Consider the following 22,768-nt stretch of genomic DNA (forward strand, 5'->3'; position numbering starts at 1 on the left):
GGCGGGGAGGGACACGGGGAGAGAGACTGGGGGAGAGGGAGACGGAGCCGGGGAAGGGAGGGAAGGAGGGCAGGAAGGAGAGAGACGCTCAGGCGGACTCTGAATCTGAGAGGAGAGGTTTAGGCTGAAGGAAAAATAGAAGAAGAGACAGATGGGAGAGAGAAGCAGAAGGTGAGGCTGGGCAGAGGTGCCCTAGCAGAAAAGTTGAGTGTGGGAAGGAACAGGAGAGAGGAGAGAGCGCGCGCACAGCGCTGGAGACAAGAGGGGAGAGGGCGAGGGCGATCAGGTGAGGAGAGACCCGGGACCGAGGCCCAGCGCCCGGGAGACCCGGGGGGAGGCTGCCAGCGGCGCCCCTCGCCCGCGCCGCCCTCTCCCTGTCGCTGGGAGCCCAGGGTGGGGTAAGTTGCCTGCCTGGGCCTGGAGGGGACCGGGGCGCACATGCCTGGAGCCCTGGGGCTTGGCTTATGGAGTTGGCAGGGGTGTTTGGGGTGCGCGTGGGCGGGCGGGACACAGGTAGCCCGGGGCAGCGGGAACGCGCCGGGGGGTGGGGGAGAGGGGTCCCCGAGCACAGAGAGGGTCACATTCCTGGCCGGAGCCCAGTGGGCGGGAAGAAAGGAGCCCCTATTCTCGGCCGGACTGCAGACAGCTGCCCCCTCCCCGCAGCTGCCCGTGCCGCCCACCTCTCTTGGCACCGCTCTGGCCCTCGGTATGCGGCCCGGGCCGCGGCTCCCCCAGCCCCCAGCCCCAGACAACGGGCTCTTTCTCCTCAGCCTCCTCCGACCTCTGAGCCCCTGACCCGGGCTCCGTCCCCAGCCGGGCTGGCTGCAGCTACTGGGCTCCTCTCTGTGTCCCCAGCGCTGGATGGAGGAGGGCCGGCCGCGGAGCAGCCTCAGCCTGGCCAGCAGCGCCTCCACCGTCTCCTCGCTCAGCACCCTGACTGCCAAGGTGCGCGCTTCCCGGCGGCCGTGGGGAGGTCGCCCCGCCCTGGGCCGCTGCGGCCGCCTGCCTTGTGCCACCCGAGGGCCTCTGGCTGTTAAGGATAAGAATCCTTAGAATGGGCTCGGCAGCTGCAGCTGGGAATCTTCAGCCACTCCCAGCCCCGTCCCCACCCCTCCCATTTTCCTAATTCTCAGCCAGAGTAACACCCTCCCTTGACCTTGGTTGCTGACCAAGCGGCCACTCCCAGCCGCAGCCCCCTTGGTACTGAGATGCCTGGCTACCTTGGTGCAGACAGGGAAACCCTGTCCTGCCTCCATCCATTTCCTCTATCCGCCCTTGAAAGCCAGTTAGGGAAGATTCCTCTTGACAGTAAGGGCCTTCGGGATCCTCAAGGCACTTCCATCTCCATGTCACCCTGGCCCCACTTTCAACAAGGACACCCATTTTCACCGCCTCTGGCTGCTTCCAGTTTCCCGGTTACAAACCTGGGTGTTCCATCCCAGCCTGGGCCAGCAGCGCCTCTGAGGAGGGACATCCTGGGGCAACCTTTTTCCAGGAGCGGCGGCCCCATCTGAGTTGGCCGGAGGGATCTGAACCCCGACTTTGGACGGGGTTGCTGGGGGTGTCACAGGCCAGTGCTGAGCCATCCTTCTGTCCTTCTGCTCACTGGGAACTCAGCGTGGAAGTCGTCCTGCTGGTGGGACCTCCCGGCCGATATTCCCAGTTCAGCTGCCTCAGGCTCGGCCACATCTCTGGCTCTTGTGGCCAAGGGGGCCCCCTCTGTGGCAGTGAACGTGTGATTCCTGTGTGCCTCCACCCGTCAAGCAGTCGCTGTCCTCTGCATGTGAACAGCCCCCAGAGCCCGGTGGGACTCAGCCCCCCTTGACCGGCTCTCCCCGGCACCTCTTGCAGGCGCACCCTGAGAGAACCCCATTCACTTCTGTCCCTTCTCTCCGCAGAAGCCCACCCGGGCAGTAAACAAGGTCCACGCCTTTGGGAAGAGGAGCCATGCGCTCAGAAGGGACCCCAACCTGCCTGTGCACATCCGAGGCTGGCTTCACAAGCAGGTGGGGTGAGCCGGAACTGGAAGGACGCTGGAGGCTGTGCCCCCAGCTGTACACTTTCTCTCTTTCCAGGGTCGCATGTATGTTTCTTTTCGCTATCCCTGTATCTCCCTTTCTTCTATCATTGTTACATGCCTTCACCCAGTCAGTACTATTTCTTTCTTTCTTTTTTTTTTTGAGACAGGGTCTCCCTATGCAGTTCAGGCCGGCCTTGAGCTCACTTTGTAACCAGGATGGTCTTGAACTCGCAACAATCCTCCTGCCTCAGCCTCCTGAGTGCTGGGATTACGGGTGTGTGCCTCCACGCCTGGCTGTCAGTACTATTTCTTGAGTACTAATCAAGCAGTAAACCTGATATTCAAGGTTATCACAGGGGGGCAGGGATGCATCATAAATTACTAAGTATTACTGGGTGTGGTGGGCCATACCTAAAATCCCAGGATTCAGGAGGCTGGGGCAGGAGGATTGCTGAGAGTTGGAGGCCAGCCTGGGCTACATAGTGAGTTCAGTGCCAGCCGGAACTCCACAGCAAGACATGGAAGCCCAAAGGCCCTGCAGGAGCAGGAGCCAAAATCCTTGTATCTAGAGCAAGCCAAGGAGAGAGAAATCGGAGGACTGGCAAGGCAGTAGCTCTCAAGTCTAGACCAGCAGCATCAGCATCCCTTGGAAACTCAGTAGACATGCAAATGATGCGGCCCCAGCCCAGCTCCACTGAATTGAAAGCCCTGGGGAGGAGCCCAGGGCCGGTAGTTTGTAAGTTTGTTTGTTTTTTGAGGTAGGGTCTCACTGTGCAGTTTAGGGTGGCTTCGAGCTCACTCTGTAGAATCCGTGTCACTGACTCACAATACACTGACCATCAAACGCTCTTCCCCTCCCCTCTCCCTGGGTCTCCATCAGCCCCAGACTCTGTTTCCAGAGGTCTCTGTCCCCTCTGTGTCTGTGTCTCTCTCCTCCCTCACCGTCTGCGCCCACCTTCCCCTCCCCTTCCTGCTCAGGCCTCCCTCCCACCTCTCTCCCCAGGACAGCTCTGGGCTCCGGCTCTGGAAGCGCCGCTGGTTCGTCCTCTCCGGCCACTGCCTCTTCTATTACAAGGGTCAGTGTCCCCGCTGGATGGGGTGGGAAGGCGCGGTCCCCAGCCACGCCTCCCTCTGCCTGCTGGCCTCCTGATACCTTTGTGACCCCTGACGCCAGCCCCCTTTGCAGACAGCCGCGAGGAGAGCGTGCTGGGCAGCGTCCTGCTCCCCAGCTACAGTGTCCGGCCAGATGGGCCCGGAGCCCCCCGGGGGCGGCGCTTCACCTTCACCGTGAGTCCCTCCGTCCTCGGTGGTGCCAGCTCCGGGAGAGGCCCTGGAGGGGGAGGTGAACGTGCACTGGAGACCCCATCATTGGGCCTGAAAGGTCTTGACCCGGGCCCACCTCGGCCTGGTGTTGAGAGCGCCCTCTCCTCCCGCAGGCGGAGCATCCGGGCATGAGGACCTACGTCCTGGCGGCGGACACGGTGGAGGACCTGCGCGGCTGGCTGCGCGCTTTGGGCCGGGCCTCCCGCGCTGAGGGCGACGATTGGTGAGCAGAGGTCCAGGCCAAGCCCCTGATTTCTTTTGGAATCGCCCAAACTTCTCCCTGCAGCCATGGGGCTTCCGCCTTTCAGGGCCCACCTCAGGGAACTGCAAATCTTCCAGTCTCCAAAGCCTCAATCTGATCCACATTCGGAGCTAAAAATCATATCACACTCTCTGATTGCCTGCTTCAGAAATCTCCATTCCTTGAGATTCATCCCTAACCAAGAGCAGCTAAAATATCAGATTGAAATCAACCAGGGGCAGGCACTCATGAGGCTGAGGCAGGAGGATCATTGCAAGTTTGAGGCCAGCCTGTGCTACAAAGTGAGCAAAAAGGCCAGCCTGAACTGCATAGCGAGACCCTGTCTCAAAAAGACCCACCCCACAAAAAAAAAAATCAGATTAAAAAAATATATATCAGTCTTTCAGGCTTTGTCCTTGCCTCCTCCAATTTTCAGTCTGTAAACTCCACTCCCTGGTTCAATCTTTCTCACAGTACCGGAGATTGGGTCTTGTGATCTGGGTGGACCCCATGGTCCTGCACAATTCACTTCCATATCCAAGGCCTCAGTTTCTGAATCTGCAAGATGGGTGCAACGGTGTATAGTGTACAATTTCCCCTTTTTTGATAGGTTGTGGTGTCTGTATCTCTGAAGAGACTAGGGCTGCTATGAGGGTCAGAGAGTGATGTGTCTTTCTGTGCTCACTTGTTAGTGGGCCGCCTAGGTCACCCCCTCGTCCCCAGCCTGGGGAGGGCCCTGGTGGCCCTGGGGGTCCCCCGGAGGTGAGCAAAGGGGCAGAGGGGCGCATCTCAGAATCACCGGAGGTGGCTCGGTTCTCCAGAGGTCGTGGACGACCCGGGCTACTGGCTCCCAGCCCCACCGCAGACCTCCTCTCTGGACCCAGGGGCCGCAGGACCAGGAGCCCGGAGTGAGTGGGGCGAGGGGAGAGTGGGCAAAGCGCGTTGGGGCGTGGCCTGGGAGGAGGGCGTGGCCGGGGAGTGCTTGGGGCGTGGCTTGGCGGTTTCTGCTTCACTGCTTGAGTTGCTGGGGTTCTGTGGGGTCACAGCCTGTCGGGGAGAAGTTCTAAGGACATGCCACGAAGGAGACGTTAGTCAGGGCCTGCCCAGCAGGCAGGAGTCACCGCAAAGCAACAGTGAGAACACTGAAGCGAGATGTCCTTCTGGGCTGACTTGAAAGGCAGCGAGGTGCATTGGGGCGGCTCTCGTTGACTCATCTCCTCGATTCTCTCCTTCCCATAGCCTGTTCGCACCCCTCTCTCGCCCGCCTTCCCCGCTGAGCCTTCCCCGTCCCCGGTCTGCTCCTGCGCGGCGACCCCCGCCTTCCTCAGGAGACGCCGCGCTCCCTGCCCGACCTCACACCCCCTTGAGTCGCATCGATGTCCGGCCTCCTCTTGATTGGGGCCCCCAGCGACAGACCTTTTCCCGGCCCCCCACACCCCGCAGAGCACCGTCTTCTGAAGCTGGCGGAGGACGGCGTCCTAGGAGCCCCCCAAACTGGAGTCAGGAACCCAGAGTACAGGTGAGCAGCGGGGAACGGAGGACTACATTTCCCATGAGCCATCGGGACTGTTTCCAGGATGGATGGTCTCCAGGCCAGTTTCCTGAGCCTCATGGGGATTGTAGTCCCTAATAATCAACCAGGCTCAGCCGGCAGAGAGGAGGGAATTGTCTTTGGGCTGGTCCTGGCTTTTGCTCCATAAGCATCATGGGTTTTGTAGTGCAGGATAATCTCTGCCCAAATAGTTCCGCGACAGGTGATGTGGTTTCTTCTGCCTTAGGTCCCCAGATTATCATGCTATTTTGCCAGAGCATTATGCATTTATAGTGCAGAATATCCATCGCTAACTCTCATCAGCTTGCAAAGCTAGGCCATTATTAACGTATTCAGAGGGTAGTTAAGGAAAGTGGGGCCGGGCGTGGTGGCACATGCCTGTAATTCCAGCACTTGAGAGGCGGAGGCAGGAGGATTGTTACGAGTTCCAGACCAGTGGGCTACAAAGTGAGCTCAAGGCCAGCCTGAACTGCATAGAAAGACCCTGTCTGGAAGAAAAAAAAAAAAAGAAAAAGAAAAAAATTAAAAAGACCAAAAACAACAAGACAAAACAAAAAAACTTGGGGAGCTGAGTTCTGAAGCTCAGTCTTTTAGGCTTTTCTGTGCTAAACACACCGACTGTGACAGCTGATACTTCGGATGAGCCAATTTCTAAACATCTCTAATCCTTATTCCTCCCAGGCCCCCTCTGGTTCCTCCACTTATCTCCAGCTCCCCCCAAGACGCCCCGGGACCCGGGCCTCCATGGTTTTATTGGTAGGTATCCTGCGGCACCCAGAATCAAGGAGTCTCCTCCCTTGCTTTCTTTGCTGCTCCTCCCTTGCTTTCTTTGTCCTGGCCTAGGAGCTTCAGACTAGGTATTCTGTGGTCCTTGAGTAGGTGGTTGTGTTTGTTTCCTGTGGCTGCTCAAAGCACCGCAAACTGGACGGTTTACAACTGCAGTGGTTTTGCCGCCCCCTGGCAGTAGAGGTCTGAAGTTGAGGCGGCAGCGTGTCCAAGGGCAATGTTCTCTCCGAGGTTCTGGGAGAGGATTTGCTGGAACCCCTCTCCTAGACTCGGGTGTTGGTAAAACCCGGCTGTTCTGCGGCTGCACCGTGCTGTCCCTGCCTCCATGATCAAGTGACCGTCGTCCTTTGTGTTTATCTGTGTCACTGGATCTGGGGTTCTGGGGGTACCTTCTAGAGACTGTTTCTAGGTTCTTTGTCATGAACAAAGAATTTGGACAAAACAAGTGCAAAAGGTAGTGAGATTTTACATTTATTAAAAGTAGGAAGCCAGGAGCGGTGGTATACGCCTGTAACCCCAGCACTTGGGAGGCAGAGGCAGGAGGATTACCTCAAGTTTGAGGCCAGCCTGGGCTATATAGTGAGTTCAAGACTGGTCAGAACTACATAGTGAGACCCTGTCTTAAAATTTTTTTTTTTGTTAAAAGTAGGAAAAGAAATATGCTCTGTTGCTGGGTGTAGTGGCGCATGCCTGTAATTCCAGCACCTGGGAGGCTGAGGCAGGAGGATCGTTGAGAGTCTGAGACCAGCCTGGGCTAGAAAGTGAGCTCAAGGCCAGTCTGAACTGCATAGCAGCAAGACCCTGTCTCAGAAAGACAAAAAAAAATTTTTTTTGAGATAAGTTCTCATTAAGTCACTAAATTACCCAGGCTGGGCTGAAACTAGTGATCCTCCTGTCTCAGCCTCCCAAAGTGCTGGGATTTGCAAGTGTGTACCATCATGCTAGCTAATTTGTTAAATTTGAAGACAGGGTTCTCCATAAGTAACTACATTTCCCAGGCTGGGCTGGAAACTGTCATCCTCCTACCTTGCCTCCTAAGTAGTTTGTCAGGTTATCTGTTTTGTGTAAGGATTAAAGAGAGGGAATTGGCCAGGGATGTAGCTCAGCAGCACAGCACCTGCCTGGCAAGCACAAGGTCCTGGGTTTGATTCCCGGTACCAAAAAAAAAAAAAAAGAGAGAGAGAGAGAGAGAGAAAAAGGGAAGTTTGCTATTATGCCAAATAATATTGGCTTGTTTTGCTGGGTGTGGTGGCACACGTCTGTCATCCCAGCACTTGGGAGGCTGAGGCAGGAGGATCACTGTGATTTCAAGGCCTGCTTGAACTGCATAGTGAAACCCTGTCTCAAAAACACAAAAAACAAACAAACAAACAAAAACCCCCACAAATTAACACAGAAGGAAGCAGAAACATTTTCAGATTGCAAGAGTGGGGTCTTTCCTAGCAAAAAGGCCACTTCTGTGCCCTTCAGGAGCTTCTTGTGATAAGGGTGGGATAGGAGGATGGCTCCTGTCCTCAGAAAGCAAGTCCTGCCAGGTGCATGTCTGTATCCCAGCACTCAGAAGTTGAGGCTGGAAGATCACTGCAACTTGGAGGCCAGCCTGGACTATATAGCAAGTCCCTATCTCACACACAAAAAAGGCCAGTCTTGGTGGCACACACCTGTAATCCAAGCATTCGGGAGGCTGAGGCAGGAGGATTGCTATGAGTTTGAGGCCAACCTGGACTACAAAGTAAGCTCAAAGCCAGCCTGAGCTGCATAGCAAGACCCTGTCTCAAAAAGACAAAAAATAAATAAATAAATAAATAAATAAATGAATAAACAACTAAATAAACAAAGTCTATCCATTAATTATAATATTCACTATGGACTTTTTTTGAGACAGGGTCTCACTGTGTAGCCCAGGCTGGCTTTGAACTCACAGTGACCCTCCTGCCTCAGCCTCCCAAGTGCTGGGATTACAAGTACACACTAAGACACCAGGCTTCTCAGTTACTCTGATCTTGCCTACGTGCAGAGCTGAAAGTTTATGGTACCCAAAGGAGACAGATACAGTATGAAAGCAGAAGCCAGGCATAGTGGCATAGGCCTGTAATCCCAGTGCTTGGGAGGCTGAGGCAGGAGGATCGTTGCGAGTTTGAGGCCAGCCTGGGCTACAAAGTGAGCTCAAGGCCAGCCTGAACTGCATAGCGAGACCCTGTCTCAAAAAGACAAAAAAAAAAAAAAAAAAAAGAGAGAGAGAAAATGAAAGAAAGCAGAGATGCCAAGCTGTTACCCAGAATTCACTGTCCATCACACATCTGCAGGCCCAGTGAAACACAGTCAGTGTTTTGGGCACCAAGTTTCATTAAGGACCTGCCTGTCCCCTCTGATCCTTGATTTTTCCCTTCTAGCCGGGTCCACCCCTGGACTCAACCTTCCCTCAAAGCTTGGAGACAGATGTGAGTTCCCAGGGGCAGCCCCTCCCGGGGTCCCAGAGCTGGGGGAATGGGGTGGGGAAGATCCAGATGGGGTTCCTGAAGGCCTCTCTTCTCCTTTCTGCAGAGCCTGCTGACCAAGCTGTGCGGGCAGGACCGGCTCCTGAGGCGGCTGCAGGAGGACATCGACCAGAAGCAGGAGGAGAAGGTGCTGGGCCCCCGATGCTGTCAGAGAGGTCAAGGACAGGATACCTCTGCTCTCCTGAGCTGGGAGTGGCTTCAGAAGTCTGATCTCCTGCCCTCTCTTCTTCTCCCCCCCCCCCCCCGTACTGGGAATCGAACTCACTTCCTCGTGCTTGCCAGGCAGGCGCTGTGCCACTGAGCTAAATCCCCAACGCTCCCCTGCTCCCGCCTTTTTTTGAGACAGGGTCTCTATGCAGTTCAAGCTGGCCTTGAACTCACTTTGTAGCCCAGGCTGGCCTGGAACTCCCAACGATCCTCCTGCCTCAGCCTCCCCAGTGCTGGGATTACTACATGCACCACTACGCCTGGCTCCTCCCCTCTCTTGCAGGAGCAGCTGGAGGCCGCCTTGGAGCTGACCCGGCAGCAGCTCGGCCAAGCCACCAGGGAGGCTGCGGCTCCCGGCAGGGCCTGGGGTCGCCAGCGCCTCCTGCAGGACCGCCTGGTCAGTGTGCGGGCCTCCCTGTGTCACCTAACTCAGGTGAGCAGCCGCAAGGGCCAGACTGTGGGGCCCTGGGAAGGCGACCCTGCGGGTCACAGCACGGGGTTCTGAAGAAAACCATCCCCTCAGCTACACAGTCACTTTGGTCACCAGGAGAATAGCCAGCAAGAGCAGTCCGAGGGTGGTTTCTTTTGTCGTTTTTTTTAGTCTTTTTTGCAGTACTAGTGATCAAACCCAGGCCTTTGCACTGACCTATATCCACAGCCTTTTAAAATTTTTCATTCTGCCAGGTATGGCAGCGCACACCTGTAATCCCAGCACTCAGGAGGCTGAGGCAGGAGGATCGCTGGGAGTTCGAGACCAGCCTGAGCTACAAAGTGAGCTCTAGGCCATCCTGAAACTGCATAGTGAGACTCTGTCTCAAAAAGACAAAAAAAATTTTTTTTTAAATTCTGAGACACAGGTGTCAGGGTCGGGTGTGTAGCTCACCCGCAGAGCACTTGCTTAACGTATATGAGGCCCTGGGCTCCATTCCCAGTACAGAGAGAGAGAGAGAGAGAGAGACAGACAGACAGACAGACAGACACAGAGAGTGAGACAGGAAGAGACAGAGAGAGAGAGACAGAGAGCTAAGTGACTAAATTGCCGAGGCTGGGCTTGGGTTTGGGATCTTCCAGCCTCAGCCTCCCAGGGTGTGTGTGTGTGAGTGTGTGACTGGAGCAGGGCCTTACATCAGCAGATGACTCTGATTTGGGCTCCCTGGGTTTGTGTGAGCTCCCCCCTATAGTAGCTGGATGATCTTAATAAAGTCATTTAAGGGGGCTGGGGATTTAGCTCAGCGGCAAAAGCGCCTGCCTGGCAAGTGCAAGGTCGTGAGTTCGGTTCCCGGTACCAGAGAAAAACAAAAAAAAAAAAAAAAAAAAAAAAGTCATTTAAGCTGGGTGTGGTGGCATGTGCTCACAACCCCAGGATTCTGGGAGGCTGAGTCATGAGGATTGCAAATTTAAGCCTAACCTGGGCAATTTAGAGATTTAGGGAGACCGTGTCTGTCTCAAATAAGTAAATAATAAATAGTTGGTGCTGGAGCTCAGTGCGAAGAACCTAAGTACAGAAAAAGAAAAAGAAAAAGAAAAGCAAAACCTGCCAGGCATGGTGGTGCATCCCTGTAATCCCAGCACTCAGGAGGCTGAGGCAGGACTATTACTGGGAGTGCCAGGCCAGCCTGGACTACATGGTGAAACCCTGTCTCAAAAGCAAAACAAGCCAGGCGTGGTGCCATATGCTTGTAATCCCAGCACTCAGAAGGCTGAGGCAGGTGGATCAGTGTGAGTTCGAGACCAGCCTGGGCTACAAAGTGAGCTCAAGGCCAACCTGAACTGCATAGCGAGACCCTGTCTCAAAAAAAAAAAAAAAAAAAAAAAAAAAAAGCAAAACAAAACCAATATTTAAAAACTTTAAACCCAACCCTCGATGCGAGGAAACTGGAGGAGTCTGGGGCAGAGATAGCAGGGCCACGCGCCTCGGGTGCGGTGTGGATGTTGTCAGGCTTCCTGGAACTGGATGGGCTGGGACCTGGTGATCCTTGATGGCCTCACCCACTGGGCGGGACAAATATTTACATGGTAGCTCTAATAATTATTATTTTTCTTTGTTATTTGCTCTCCTAATAATCACCTGCAAAAAAAAATATTACCCGTAAATAATAGAGACTGTTTCTAACCTATGTGAATTACTGTTTAACTTTTTTTTTTTTTCTTTTTTTGGTTTTTCTCCGGTACCGGGAATCAAACTCATGACCTTTCGCTTGCCAGGCAGGCGCTGTGCTGCTGAGCTAAATCCCCAACCTCTTTTTTGTCTTTTTTTTTTTTTTTTTCCTTTTTTGTCTTTTTGAGACAGGGTCTCACTCTGCAGTTCAGGCTGGTCTCGAACTCACAATGATCCTTCTGCCTCAGCCTCCTGAGGGCTGAGATTACAAGTGTGCGCCACCACGCTCAGTTAAATATTTGTAAACTGTTGGCAACATCAGTACCCACCTCACAGGAGTTTCCAAGAGCAGGATGTGGTGGTACACACTTGTAACCCCAGGACTTGGGAGGCTGAGGCAGGATTGGTGAGAGTTCGAGGCCAGCCTGGGCTACATAGCAAGGCCCTTCCTTGTTTTGTTTTGTACTGGGAATCGAACTCACAACCTTACGTGTGCCAGGCAGGCGCTGTGCCACTGAGCTATATCCCCAGCCCTTAAGACCCTTTCTCAAAAAAAAAAAAAAAAAAAAAAAAAAAAAAAGAAGAAAGAAAGAAGGAAGAATTCACTGAGAGGTAGTGCTGGGCACATGTTGTCCACCTGCTAGCTGTTACTATCCTGGCCATTTTCCCTCTTTCTTTTTTTTTTTTTTTTTTCTTTTTGAGATAGTCTCACTATACTAGGCAGTTCAGGCTGGCCTTGAACTATGTAGCCCAGGTTGTCTTCAACTTGAAGTGATCCTCCTGCCTCAGCCTCCCGAGTGCTGGGATGACAGGTGTGCGCTACTATGTCCAGCTAACCGCCTTTATCCTTATGATGCCGAGCTATAAGGCACTGTGGCCTTGACTTTGCCATGCATTCATCACACTGCAGTCCAGACGCTCTAAAGATGCACGTTAGCAGCTCAGGGGCTCTGGACGCTCTTACTTGTCTACAGTAGCGGCTCCATGGAACGCAGGTTTCCCATGGGCTCTGGAGTTCCCCTAGTCCCAGCACAGCTTTGGGCCCACGCCTCCCCTCCACCCCTAGGCTGGAAGAAGATGGGCACAGATCTGGAGGGCGGGTGCTAACTTGTTTCCTCCTTTCTGCGACCCGAGGAGCGAGAGCAGGTTTGGGACACATACAGAGGCCTGGAGCAGGAGCTGGGCACCTTACGAGAGACCCTGGAGTACCTGCTGCACCTCGGGTCCCCCCAGGTACATCCTCCTTTCCCTGGGCCCACGCCCAACCTCAGCCTGGGGGAGGGGACCTGCTGGGCAGGAAGCCCCTCCCACAGAGCCCAAGCCCCTCCCACAGAGCCCAAGCCCCTCCCACAGAGCTCAAGCCCCTCCCACTCGACCCAATCCCGCCCCTCAGTCCTTTATTCTGAACTCTTTATTGTAGTTAAGAGGCTGCTCTGCCCTCTGTTCTAAACATCTCTTCCTGTGGGGAAGCCCTACCCAAGTTCTTGTCTGGCAACCTGCTTCCTGCCTGTTGCTGTTAATTTTTTTTTTTTTTTTTGTCTTTTGGAGACAAGGTCTCGCAACTCAGGAGGCTGAGGCAGGAAGACTGCAAGGTGGAGGGCAGCCCGGGCCACTTATGAGACCATGTCTCAGAAATAAAAATAAAAACAAAAATGACTGGGGGAAAAAAAAAAGAAAAAAAGAAGAGCCAGGCGTGGTGACACACGCCTGTAATCCCAGCACTCAGGAGGCTGAGGCAGGAGGATCGTTGCAAGTTCGAGACCAGCCTGGGCTACAAAGTGAGCTCAAGGCCAGCCTGAACTGCAGAGTGAGATCCTGTCTCCAAAACACAAAAAAAGAAAGAAAAAAAGAAAAAGGGCAGGGGATGTGGCTTAGTGGTAGACTGTTTGCCTAGCATGTGCAAGGCCCTAGGTTCAATCCCTACCACTCTGACAACAAAACAAGGACAAAGAGTTTGTAATAACAACAAAAAAGTCAAATACCTAAGAATAAATCCAGTGAAAGATATGCAAGACATCTATTCTGAACTCCAGAAAACATCATCAGCAGACATGAAAATCTAGAGATGGAGACTTACGTGTTCCTCAGTAGGAAAGACGCCCAGGGGAAGCTCTGGCACTGCGCAGGCTGGTTTTCCAGACGGGGACTTGCAGTCCTGGTACAGATCTGGAAGGGTTTTCAGGGACCCTGAATTGTCGCTGCAAGTGTAGACGGCCAGGAATCACCCAGACACCCTGCTGAGGACCAACACACCTGGATGTTGGCTCAGGTGCAAACACTATGGTTAAGACAGCAAATGTCTTGTGGCCAGGGCTTAGAGAGGCGGGCAGCAGGGCCAGAAACTCAGGGCTCAGAAACCGACTCCTAGATATTTACAGTCAGTCCCTTGGGTACAAGAAGGAGGACAAAGACAGTCTCCACCCTGCCCTTGGTCCCATATGGGGAAAAAAAAATCTCACTTCCATAAACAGTGCCCCAGTTCAGGCGCTTGCTGGGGTGGAAGAGCTGGAACCCTCCTCACACTTCGCACCTTCTGTAACAGAGCCCTTTCCCTCCCCAGGACAGGGCGGCGGCTCAGCAGCAGTTGTGGATGGTGGAGGACACGCTGGCAGGGCTGGGGGGCCCCCAGAAGCCACGCCCCCACACTGAGCCTGAGCCCTCTTCTCCTGCACTCCCAGGCGAGGAGTCCTCTGAGAGGGAGGTGAGATTCACATCTTTCTCCTTGCCCAGTTTCCTGTCCCCTGCCCTTTCCTCTCCATGGACCAGCTGGCCAACTTTTGTTATTGTTTCATTGTTTTTATTTATTTTATTTTATTATTATTATTATTTTTGTCTTTTTTTAAGACAGGGTCTCGCTATGCAATTCAGGCTGGCCTTGAGTTCACTTTGTAACCCAAGCTGGCCTCAAACTCCCAATGATCCTCCTGCCTCAGCCTCCCGAGTGCTGGGATTACAGGCGTGAGCCACCGAGTCCAGCTTGTTTCATTGTTTTTAAAACAGGGTCTCACCGGACGTGGTGATGCACGCCTGTAATCCCAGCACTTGGGAGGCTGAGGCAGGAGAATAGAGTTCGAGGCCAGCCTGGGCTACAATGTGAGCTCAAGGCCAGCCTGAACTGCATAGCGAGAACCTGTCTCAGAAAGACAAAAATAAATAAATAAATAAATAAATAAATAAAACAGGGTCTTCTTGTGTAGCCGAGGTGGGCCTCAAACTTGCAGTTATCCTCCTGCCTTAGCTGCCCAAGTGCTGGGATTATAGGTGTGCAGCTGTAGTGGGCTGGGGGTTGGGGTTAGTAGTAGAGGACTTTCTTGGCATTCATAGTAACACACACACACACACACACATACACACACACTCAGGGCCGGGTATGATGGCCCACAACTGTAATTGCAGCACTTGGGAGGCTGAGGCAGGAGGATCACCATGAATTCAAGGCCAGCCTGGCCTACATAGCAAGACCCTGTTTCAAAAAAGTAAAACAAGGGGGCTGGGGATTTAGCTCAGCGGCACAGCACCTGCCTGGCAAGCGTGAGGTCGTGAATTCAATTCCCGGTACCGGAAAACAAAAACAAAAACAAACAAAAAAGTAAAACAAAAATAAATAAAACCAGGATTAGGTTTATAATCATACTCTTCCTCACACTGTCTTAGTTGCTGAAAAGTGACAACGATGATGTGACCATCGTCCTGGGTCCCCTCGCCCACCCCCTCCAGAGCCTGCCTGAGTCCCTGGAACTCAGCTCCCCTCGGTCCCCCGAGGCTGACTGGGGCCAGCCCCCTGGAGGTGACAGCGACCTTGGCAGCCCACGCTCAGGTGAGTGTTCCGGTGGGTGGGTGCGTCTTGTGTTCCTGTCTTCACCGTCTCCTCTGTCTTTCCAGGCCTGGCGTCTCCCAGGGTCTCCCGGGCTTCCAGCCCAGAGGGCCGCCGCCCCTCCTCCCCACCACTGGGGACCAAGGTAGGCTGTCCATTAGGCCCTTCCACTTGTCTCATGGTCCTGTGATCTGCCCACCACGGACCCCAACCCTGGTGACACAGCCGGCAGCAGCAGGTTTTCTAAAGCTACCTCCGGGGAGCACACTTTTTGTAAGAGCCTAGCCTTGACACTCATTTTTATCTCCGCTATGTTTGTTTGTTTGAGACAGGGTCTCACTATGAAGCCCAGGCTGGCCTCGAACTCATGGTGATCCTCCTGCCTCAGCCTCCCAGAGTGCTGGGACTATGGCGTGCGCCACCACGCCCGGCTAGCTCTGTTACTTCTAAGCAGTATGACTTTGGGCCCATATTAAACCTCGAGTTTTTCATCTGAAAAACTGGTCTCGTAGCAGTGATTACCATTTAGAACTGATGTTGTTAGCCAGGTGTAGTGAAACATGCCTGTAATCCCAGCACTTGGAAGGCTGAGGTTAGGAGGATCCGTGAGAGTCTAAGGTCAGCATGAGCTACATAGTGAGTTCAAGGCCAGTTTGGACTAATTGAAAGACTTTTGTCTCCAAAAAAAAAAAAGTTACCCTTGGTGTCTTCAGCCTTTTGTTGTGTTTTGCTTTTATTTTATTTTATTTTTTGTTTTGAGACAGGGTCTTGCTGTGTACGCCAGGCCAGCCTTGAACTCACTGTGTAGCCCACACTAGCCTTGAACCCTGGATCTGCCTGCCTCAGCCTCCGTGTGCTAGGGTTATAGAAGTGTGCCACCTCTCCGGCTACGTCCTCAGTCCTGAAGGAGGATGAGACAGGCCAGGCAAACATAGGGATAATAAACCGTGCATTTCTAGTTTTTAGACACACACTCTATAACTGATTAACCTGCCTGGGACATCCCGAGCTGAGCAGGGATCCGATCCTACATTTGAATGAAGGAAGCAAAACTAAATTGTGGGCAGAAATGCCACGCTTTAACCCTGCTTTTGGTTTCCACTGACATCTGCAAGGCCAGCTATAAGATCCTATTAACAGTGAAACGACTGAATGAATCCAAAGCTGGGCGTGGTGGCGCACACCTGTAATCCCAGCCCTTGGGAGGCTGAGGCAGGAAGATCACTGTAAATTGGAGACCAGCCTGTGCTACAAAGTGAGCTCAAGGCCAGCCTGAACTGCATAGCAAGATCCTGTCTCAAAAAGACACACACATACAAAAAAAGTCCAGCAGCTCCAAAGTTTGCAAATAACACCCGGAATTAGTGAATACTTCAGTTATGCTTCATCAATTCACATGGTCAGCACGTATTTATCTACTTGTGATGCGCCTCGGAGGGCAGCCCTCCACCATGCTGCTGCAATCCCAGGCTCCAGGGTGAGGAGGCAGGCAGACCACAAGTTCCAGGCCGGCCTGGGCGATTTCTCCAGACCCTGTTTCAAAATATAAAAAAGGGGGCTGGGATTTAAGCTCAGCGGCACAGCGCCTGCCTGGCAAGCACAAGGTCGTGAGTTCGATTCCCGGTACCGGAAAAAAAAACCAAACCAAACCAAACCAAACCAAAACACCAAAATATAAAAAAGGCTGAGGATGTAGCACAATGGGAGGGCCCTGGGTTCAGACCCCAGTACCACAAACGACAAAAACAAAACTGAATCTCTGTGTTGAACTCACTGGGAAGGGTCAGACTGCAGGCAGGGAGGTTCAGGGTGAGGGGATGAAGAGGCGCCCCTGCTCTCGGGGTCTCACGGGACTTCTGATCTCCCCAGGCCACGGCGGCCCGGCCTAGGATGAGCGCCCAGGAGCAGCTGGAGCGCATGCGCAGGAACCAGGACAGTGGACGGCCGCTCCTGCGCCCCGCCTCCCCCAGACTCCTAACCCTGGGGAGGACGCTGTCCCCAGCCGGACGCCAGCCCGACATGGAGCAAAGGGTGAGGTCCGGAGGGCTGGGGGTGGCCGGGGGACCGTGGAGGGTTCCTGCTCCTAGCCTCTCCGTTTCCCTCTGGCAAATGAGGACGCTGCCTATCTCCTTGCCGCGAGCTGGGTTTCTAGATTCAGCCCAACTGGTGCTGCATCAGCCTCCTGGCTCCCCTAGTGCTAGGTGGGCAAGCGATGGGGAGCAGAGGCGACTTCCTGCAGGGCGGGGCCACAGACCCAGACGAGAGCCTGGTTGTTCTCAGCTGCTGTGTGTTGTCAAAAGAAAAAAAATATTTTTTTTTGTTGTTTTTTTCCGGTACCGGGAATCGAACTCACGACCTTATGCTTGCCAGGCAGGTGCTGTGCCGCTGAGCTAAATCCCAAGCCCCCCCAATTTTTTTTTTATACCGGGAATCGAACTCAGGACCTTATGCTTGCCAGGCAGGCGGTTGTGCCGCTGAGCTATGAAAAAAATTATTAGAGCAATTAGAGCAATTGATTTTCTTCCCTATTACAAGGAAAGCACCTGCGAGTGAGTGAGTGAGTGAGTGAGTGAGTGTGTGTGTGTGTGTGTGTGTGTGTGTGTGTGTGTGTGTGTGTGTGTGTGTGTGTGTACGCGCATGCGTGATTTCCTCTCTGAGCCCCCTTCTTCAAAATGAAAAGGTGGGGCTTCCAGGTCAGACTCCAATGGCCCACTTCCTTTCCAGGCTGTCCTAGGAGCTGTAAAATGGCTCAGAAGCTCAGGGTCCTGGAGCAGGTGAGGAACTGGAGCGGGGTGTGAAGAAAAATCAACACAGAAGGGAGGCGAGGACCAGTGTTATTAGGGCCTCCTGAGTACCGAACTACAGGTTCCAAAACTTCAATCGCCACTTAAGTTCTTGGGGCATCAGAAACAAAACCAAGAAGTCGTCCATTGCAGTTCCCACATCTTCTCTTGGCTGGTGTCAGACCGCGCCCCTCCATCTGGGGTTCCAGTAACCTTGGGTGGGGGTGGGGAGGGGCGGTGACTGGACTACAAATCCCATAATGCCCAGGGTATCTGTTCAAACGAAGTCAGTGCTGTCACGTGCTGGGGACTACAACTCCCAGAGGGCAGCGCGCGGCCGCTACCTAAATCACCTAACGCCCCGGTTCCCCAGGTTCTTTTCTTTTTTCTTCTTGTCTTTCTGAGACAGGGTCTCGCTAGGCGGTTCACGCTGGCCTTGAGCTCACTTTGTAGCTCAGGCTGGCCTCGAACTCTCCACGATCTTCCTGCCTCAGCCTCCCGAGTGCTGGGATTACAGGCGTGCGCCACCATGCCCGTACCTTTTTCTTTTTTCCTTATTTCTAAGCTACTCTTTTCAGTCCCAGGAACACTAGCCGTTACTTGACCACATCCGATGGCCACAGGGAGCAGGTTCTCAGCCTGTCCCAAGCCCTGGCCACTGAGGCGTCGCAGTGGCGCAGACTGACGACAGGTAAGGACTAGGGGTGGCGGGCTCCTAGGTGGACGCGGGGGAGGTGGAAGCTTCGAGTCCTAGGCAGGAGGGGTCTGGGCCCGCTGGGACACGCGTGCTGAGGACAGTGTGCAGGGATTGCGAGTTCCGAGTCGCAGGCAGGAGGGGACCAGGGTCAGCGTGGAGAGGGCCAGGGAGCCTGCGAGGCCGGCAGCGGAGTCTCAGGAAGCAGTGGGTTAAGGGTCCGGACCGCTGCGTCTGGAAAGTGGGAGTCGGGGCGGGGATCCCGGGGGACGGGGCGGAGCGCTGGGGCGGGGCTCCCAGGTCTGAGAGCAGTGTTCTGCGGGGTGGGTTCCTGGGTCGGGGTCCCCGAGTCCTGAGTCCTAACGTGTGCGGGTCTCCTTCCCCCTCAGCCTCTCCAGCCGGGAGTGTGGACTGTGGCGAAGGCCCTCTCCCTTCTGCCGCTCGGTCGGACCCCGCGCCCCAGGTTGCCTCGCCTCCGAGATCCCCCGCGGCCGCCAGCTCCGGTTCCCCGGGATTCTCCGGGCGCGGGAGCGGGCGAGGCGGAGGCCCTGCCCCCTGGGAGCCCGCGTGGGGCTCGGGGGCCGCCCCTCCCGCCGGGGGCCGCGACGAGGGGGCGTGGCCCCTGAGGGTCACCCTGCTGCAGTCCAGCTTCTGAGCGGCGCCCGCGAGGGGCCGACCGATCGGTGCTTGGGGGCGAGGCCTGGAGGCCCCGCCCCGATATCTGTGGCCACTCCGGGCACCTGGGAGTGTGGTCCCGGCTCCACCTGTGGCCTGGGAGGTGCCTGGTTTGTATCTGTTAAGTTTGGTTTTTCCCACTGTTCAAATTTGGATTAAAACTTTGAACCTTCGGCCAGCAGTTTTCTTTCCGTACGTCCTGGGCATGTGACGCCGTGGCTTCTAAGGAGTGGAAGTAGAATCGTGGATGGCTGGGTTGGGAGGGCGTAAGGAGCCCGGCCCCGGGAAGCAGGTTGCAGGATCCTCAGTTATGGGGTCTGACAGAGGAGGGAACAGATAATCCGAGTGCTGGGTCGGATGGAGCTAGGGCCCGGGGCTCAGGAATCCCAAACGTGGGGAGGAGGCGCTGGGGCGCGGACCCTGGGTCTGAGGAAGGAGGTGGAGGCCAATTACCCAGGTCCCTGGCCTTCTTGGCTACGCCCCCAGGGCCGGGCTTCCAGGGCTCGGCCCCTATTTATGCGTTGCCCGCGGGGGCCCCCCTGCACAGTGGAGGGGGAAGAGGCCCGGGGAGGCGGCTGGCTCTGGATGGCGTCGAGGGCGCGCTACGCGGGGAAGGTGGTGGTTGTGACAGGGGGCGGACGCGGCATCGGAGCCGGGATCGTCCGAGCCTTTGGTGAGCGGGGTCTGGGGATGGGCATCTTGCAGGGTAGGTGGGAAGGGTGGGAGGGGTGGCAGGGGAGTGGAAGAACCTGAAATCTGGGTTCTTCTTTTAAAAAAGTCTGGGCTGGGGATGTAGCTCAGGGGCATAAATGCCTGCCTGGCAAGCACAGGCCCTGAGTTCGATTCCCCATACCAAGAAAAAAAAAAAAGCCGGACATGATGTTGCAGGGTAATCCCAGCACTCAATAGGCTGAGGCAGGAGGATCTTGCAAGTTCAAGGCCAGCCTGGGCTACAAAGTGAGTTCAATACCAGCCTGAACTGCATAGTGAGACCCTGTCTCAAAAAGACAAGAAAAAATTAAAGTCCATTTTCATTGCTGAAGGAGAGTGTGTGGTGAGAGCCCAGGGCCAGAGTTTTTGGGCTGGTGTCCAAAACAAATTCCTCACTTTCTGGGGCTGTTACCATGGCTACCAGGGGCGGCTCAGGGAACATGAGCCTCCTGGCTTGGGGTTTACTCCGGAACCCGCAGATGGGGGCTCAAGGGCACCCTGGCAGGCAGTTGGCGAGGCCAGCAGGAGAGTGTGTTAGGTCTCCGCCCTTTGTCCCGGGGATCGTCATGAGACTTTGGGGTCACGAGGGGAGGACGATAGTGGCCCCACTTCACGCGGCCACAAGAGGGCAGCACGGGTCTGGCTGACGGCTGAGGGGGACGACCTGTTCTCTCCCTGCAGCTGAAAGTGGGGCACACGTCGTCATCTGCGACAAGGATGGTGAGTGAGGGTCCCTAACCCTGCCCTACACCCTCCTCCCTCAGACCTGGGGGTCCGGCCCCCTCCTCCCTCGGACCCTGGCTCCAGCCCCTCCTCTGTCCCTGCAGAGTCCAACGCGCGGGTCCTGGAGCAGCAGCTGCCCGGTGCGGTCTTCATCCGCTGCGACGTGACTCGGGAGGAGGACTTGCGGGTGAGCGCGACACTGTCTACACCCGCCTTCCAGCAACGTCCACCCCCATCTGGCTGTGTCCCCAGGTCTGCCCTTGCCGCTGTCCTGTCTGCTGGTCCTGGATGGCGCTCCTTCCTCTCCATCATAGCTGTCACACGGATGGCAGCGGAGGAAGCCCTCTGACTCCTGGGGCAGTTTCCTTCCCGGTTATGGGTTCCCATCTAATCTGTTTCCTTTGTTTTTGTCTTTGTTTTTGTCTTTTTTGAGACAGGGTCTTGCTCTGCAGTTCAGGCTGGCCTTGAGCTCACTTTGTGGCCCAGGCTGGTCTCGAACTCGCAAGGATCCTCCTGCCTCAGCCTCCTGAGTGCTGGGATTACAGGCGTGCGCCACCATGCCCGGCTAATCTGTTTCTTTTGGTTACTGTCCCTGTCTGCTTTCTCTGGGTCTCTGTCCCCTGCTCCCTGGTTTCTAGGGAGACAACTGCTCTGCCCAGCCCCCTGGGGCCCTGGGCTCCAGCCTCATTTTCTGCCAAGCTGTGATGCTGGGTGTGTCCCTGGCCCTCGCCCCTGTCCCCTCCCCGCCATCCCTTTGGGCTTGGCCCTGCGGGGCCCCCCAGGATTGTCCCTCTCTCCTCAGACCCTGATTGCTGAGACCGTCCGCCGATTCGGCCGCCTGGATTGTTTGGTCAACAACGCTGGCTACCGTGAGTCTCACGGCCTGTAACCTTTCTCCCTGGCCATTTGCCCACCTCCTGCCTCCACTGCACCTTCTGCACCTCAGCTCCCCCTCCCCGGCCTCGATCCCCGATCTGCTGCATCCCTCTCTGTGTTCACTCTGGTGGGGCAGTGCAGCTGTGAACACTCACCCGTGGCCTGAAACCCTGGCTGTCAAGCTGGCTGTGGCGGCGCACCCCTGTCAGCCCAGCACTCAGGAGGCCGAGGCAGGAGGATCGCTGTGAGTCTGAGGCCAGGCTGGGCTACATAGTGAGTTCAAGACCAGCCTGGAATACAGGGTAGGATCCGGTCTCAAAAAACCAAACCAAGGGGCTGGGGATTTAGCTCAGCGGCATGGTGCCTGCCTGCAGGCGCGAGGTCGTAAGTTTGACCCCGGTGCCCAAAAAATAAAGGGCTGGGGATATAGCTCAGGGGCACAAGTGCCTGCCTGGCAAGTGCAAAGTCCTGAGTTTGATTCCCGGTACCCACAAAAAAAAAAAAACAAAGCAACTGTGAAAAAATCAGCATGGTATAAAAAAAAAAAAAAAAGAAAAAAAAGAAAAAAGAAGAAAACCAAAAAAATTCTAAAAACAAACACAATAATCCCTGCTCTGGCATTCACTAAGGCGAGGGGGCTGGCCTAGGTGAACCCTGTGAGGTTTCAGAGGTCTATTTGCCAGCTTGCAGAATAAAGAAAATCGAGCATAGCAGCAGGTGTTGCTGCAGGATTTATGACCACATCTGTCCACACTCAGATGTCTGCACACCTGACACAGCCGTGCCTCGCTGGCTGGGACGTGGGGTTATCCCGTGTCATCTGTCAGCTTCGTGAGGCCTGGAAACACAGAGCAGTCTGAACAGGCACTGCTCATGGTTACTTTATTGGTCTTACCTGCTGGGAAGGGCAAGGACAGGCTGTGAAACAGGGTTTTACTATGCAGTTCAGGCTGGCCTTGAACTCACTTTGTAGCCCAGGCTGGCCTCAAACTTGCAACGATGCTCCTGCCTCAGCCTCCCAAGTGCTGGGATTACAGGTGTGCGCCACCACGCCCAGCATAGAAGCACACTGATTTAAAGTTTGTTTTTCAGCTCCCGCGGGACCTTTGTCCGGCAGGAGCCAGGCCCAAGGCCAGTTACTGCAAACACAGGTGAACAAACAGACAGACACATAAAGTAATTACACTAAAGCAGAGTGCACTTTTAGATGTATCAGCTATGCTGGATTATAATAATCTTTTTTTTTCTTAGTTTTAGGTTTATAGCTATAGATGAGTCAGTTAGAATTCTCCCATGGAGGGGTGGCTATTAGCACATTTCCTTCTTTCTTTTTGGTACCAGAAATAGAACTCGGCACCTTCCACTTGTCGGGCAGGTGCTGTGCCACTGAGCTATATCCCCAGCCCCTTTTCTTTCTTTATTGGTTTTGGTTTTTGAGACAGGGTCTCAAACTCACAGAGATCTTCCTGCCTCAGCCTCCCAAGTGCTGGGGTCACAGATGTGCACCACCACACCTGGCTCCCCAAAGATCCCTCTTCCTTAACCCTGATGCTGCCCAGTCCTTGGCATGTGGCCCTGACCCCTTGGCTGCCACGCCCTCCTCTTCCCCATTGCTGTCCTCTCCTCTCCTCCCAGATCCACCAGCGCAGTTGCTAGAAGATACCTCAGCCCAGGACTTCCGGCAGCTGCTGGAACTAAACCTGCTGGGCTCCTACACCCTGACCAAGGTGAGGCGGCGCCGCCCCTGACCACTGCACTTCGAGGCTC

General features: G+C 54.9%; 2 protein-coding genes and 1 long non-coding RNA gene across 4 annotated transcripts in view; 2 read left to right on the top strand and 1 right to left on the bottom strand.

Annotated features, from left to right (window-relative positions):
* Plekha4 (pleckstrin homology domain containing, family A (phosphoinositide binding specific) member 4) lies at positions 1-18,864 on the top strand. The gene is made up of 20 exons (XM_005412930.2): positions 1-286; positions 856-945; positions 1,899-2,006; positions 3,024-3,096; positions 3,207-3,307; positions 3,457-3,566; positions 4,277-4,492; positions 4,824-5,103; positions 5,818-5,892; positions 8,316-8,363; positions 8,467-8,547; positions 8,911-9,060; positions 11,860-11,958; positions 13,286-13,426; positions 14,380-14,542; positions 14,608-14,684; positions 16,409-16,570; positions 17,264-17,313; positions 17,901-18,013; positions 18,406-18,864. Exons 2-20 carry the CDS (start codon positions 862-864, stop codon positions 18,669-18,671), a joined length of 2,397 nt encoding a protein of 798 aa, XP_005412987.1. The 5' UTR covers positions 1-286; positions 856-861; the 3' UTR covers positions 18,672-18,864.
* The window catches only part of LOC102030576, a 13,263-nt gene continuing 955 nt past the window's right edge, over positions 10,461-22,768 (bottom strand). Inside the window, exons 2-3 of the long non-coding RNA XR_001232346.1 lie at positions 12,803-12,962; positions 10,461-10,695 (exon numbers count right to left, since the gene is read on the bottom strand). This is a non-coding gene — a long non-coding RNA (uncharacterized LOC102030576). The remainder of the gene's footprint in view (positions 10,696-12,802; positions 12,963-22,768) is intronic.
* Positions 19,195-22,768, top strand: part of Hsd17b14 (hydroxysteroid (17-beta) dehydrogenase 14) — an 8,710-nt gene continuing 5,136 nt past the window's right edge. Inside the window, exons 1-5 of one of the 2 annotated variants that reach the window (XM_005412929.2) lie at positions 19,200-19,364; positions 20,084-20,122; positions 20,230-20,312; positions 20,928-20,994; positions 22,637-22,728. In XM_005412929.2, coding sequence (XP_005412986.2) covers positions 19,208-19,364; positions 20,084-20,122; positions 20,230-20,312; positions 20,928-20,994; positions 22,637-22,728 — 438 coding nt within the window. In that variant the 5' untranslated portion in view covers positions 19,200-19,207. Of the gene's footprint in view, positions 19,365-20,083; positions 20,123-20,229; positions 20,313-20,927; positions 20,995-22,636; positions 22,729-22,768 lie in introns of both variants that reach the window. The other variant, XM_013509038.1, reaches the window with a different exon arrangement.

This window comes from Chinchilla lanigera, unplaced genomic scaffold, assembly GCF_000276665.1.
Source record: "Chinchilla lanigera isolate Chin_1 unplaced genomic scaffold, ChiLan1.0 scaffold00158, whole genome shotgun sequence".
NCBI lineage: Eukaryota > Metazoa > Chordata > Mammalia > Rodentia > Chinchillidae > Chinchilla > Chinchilla lanigera.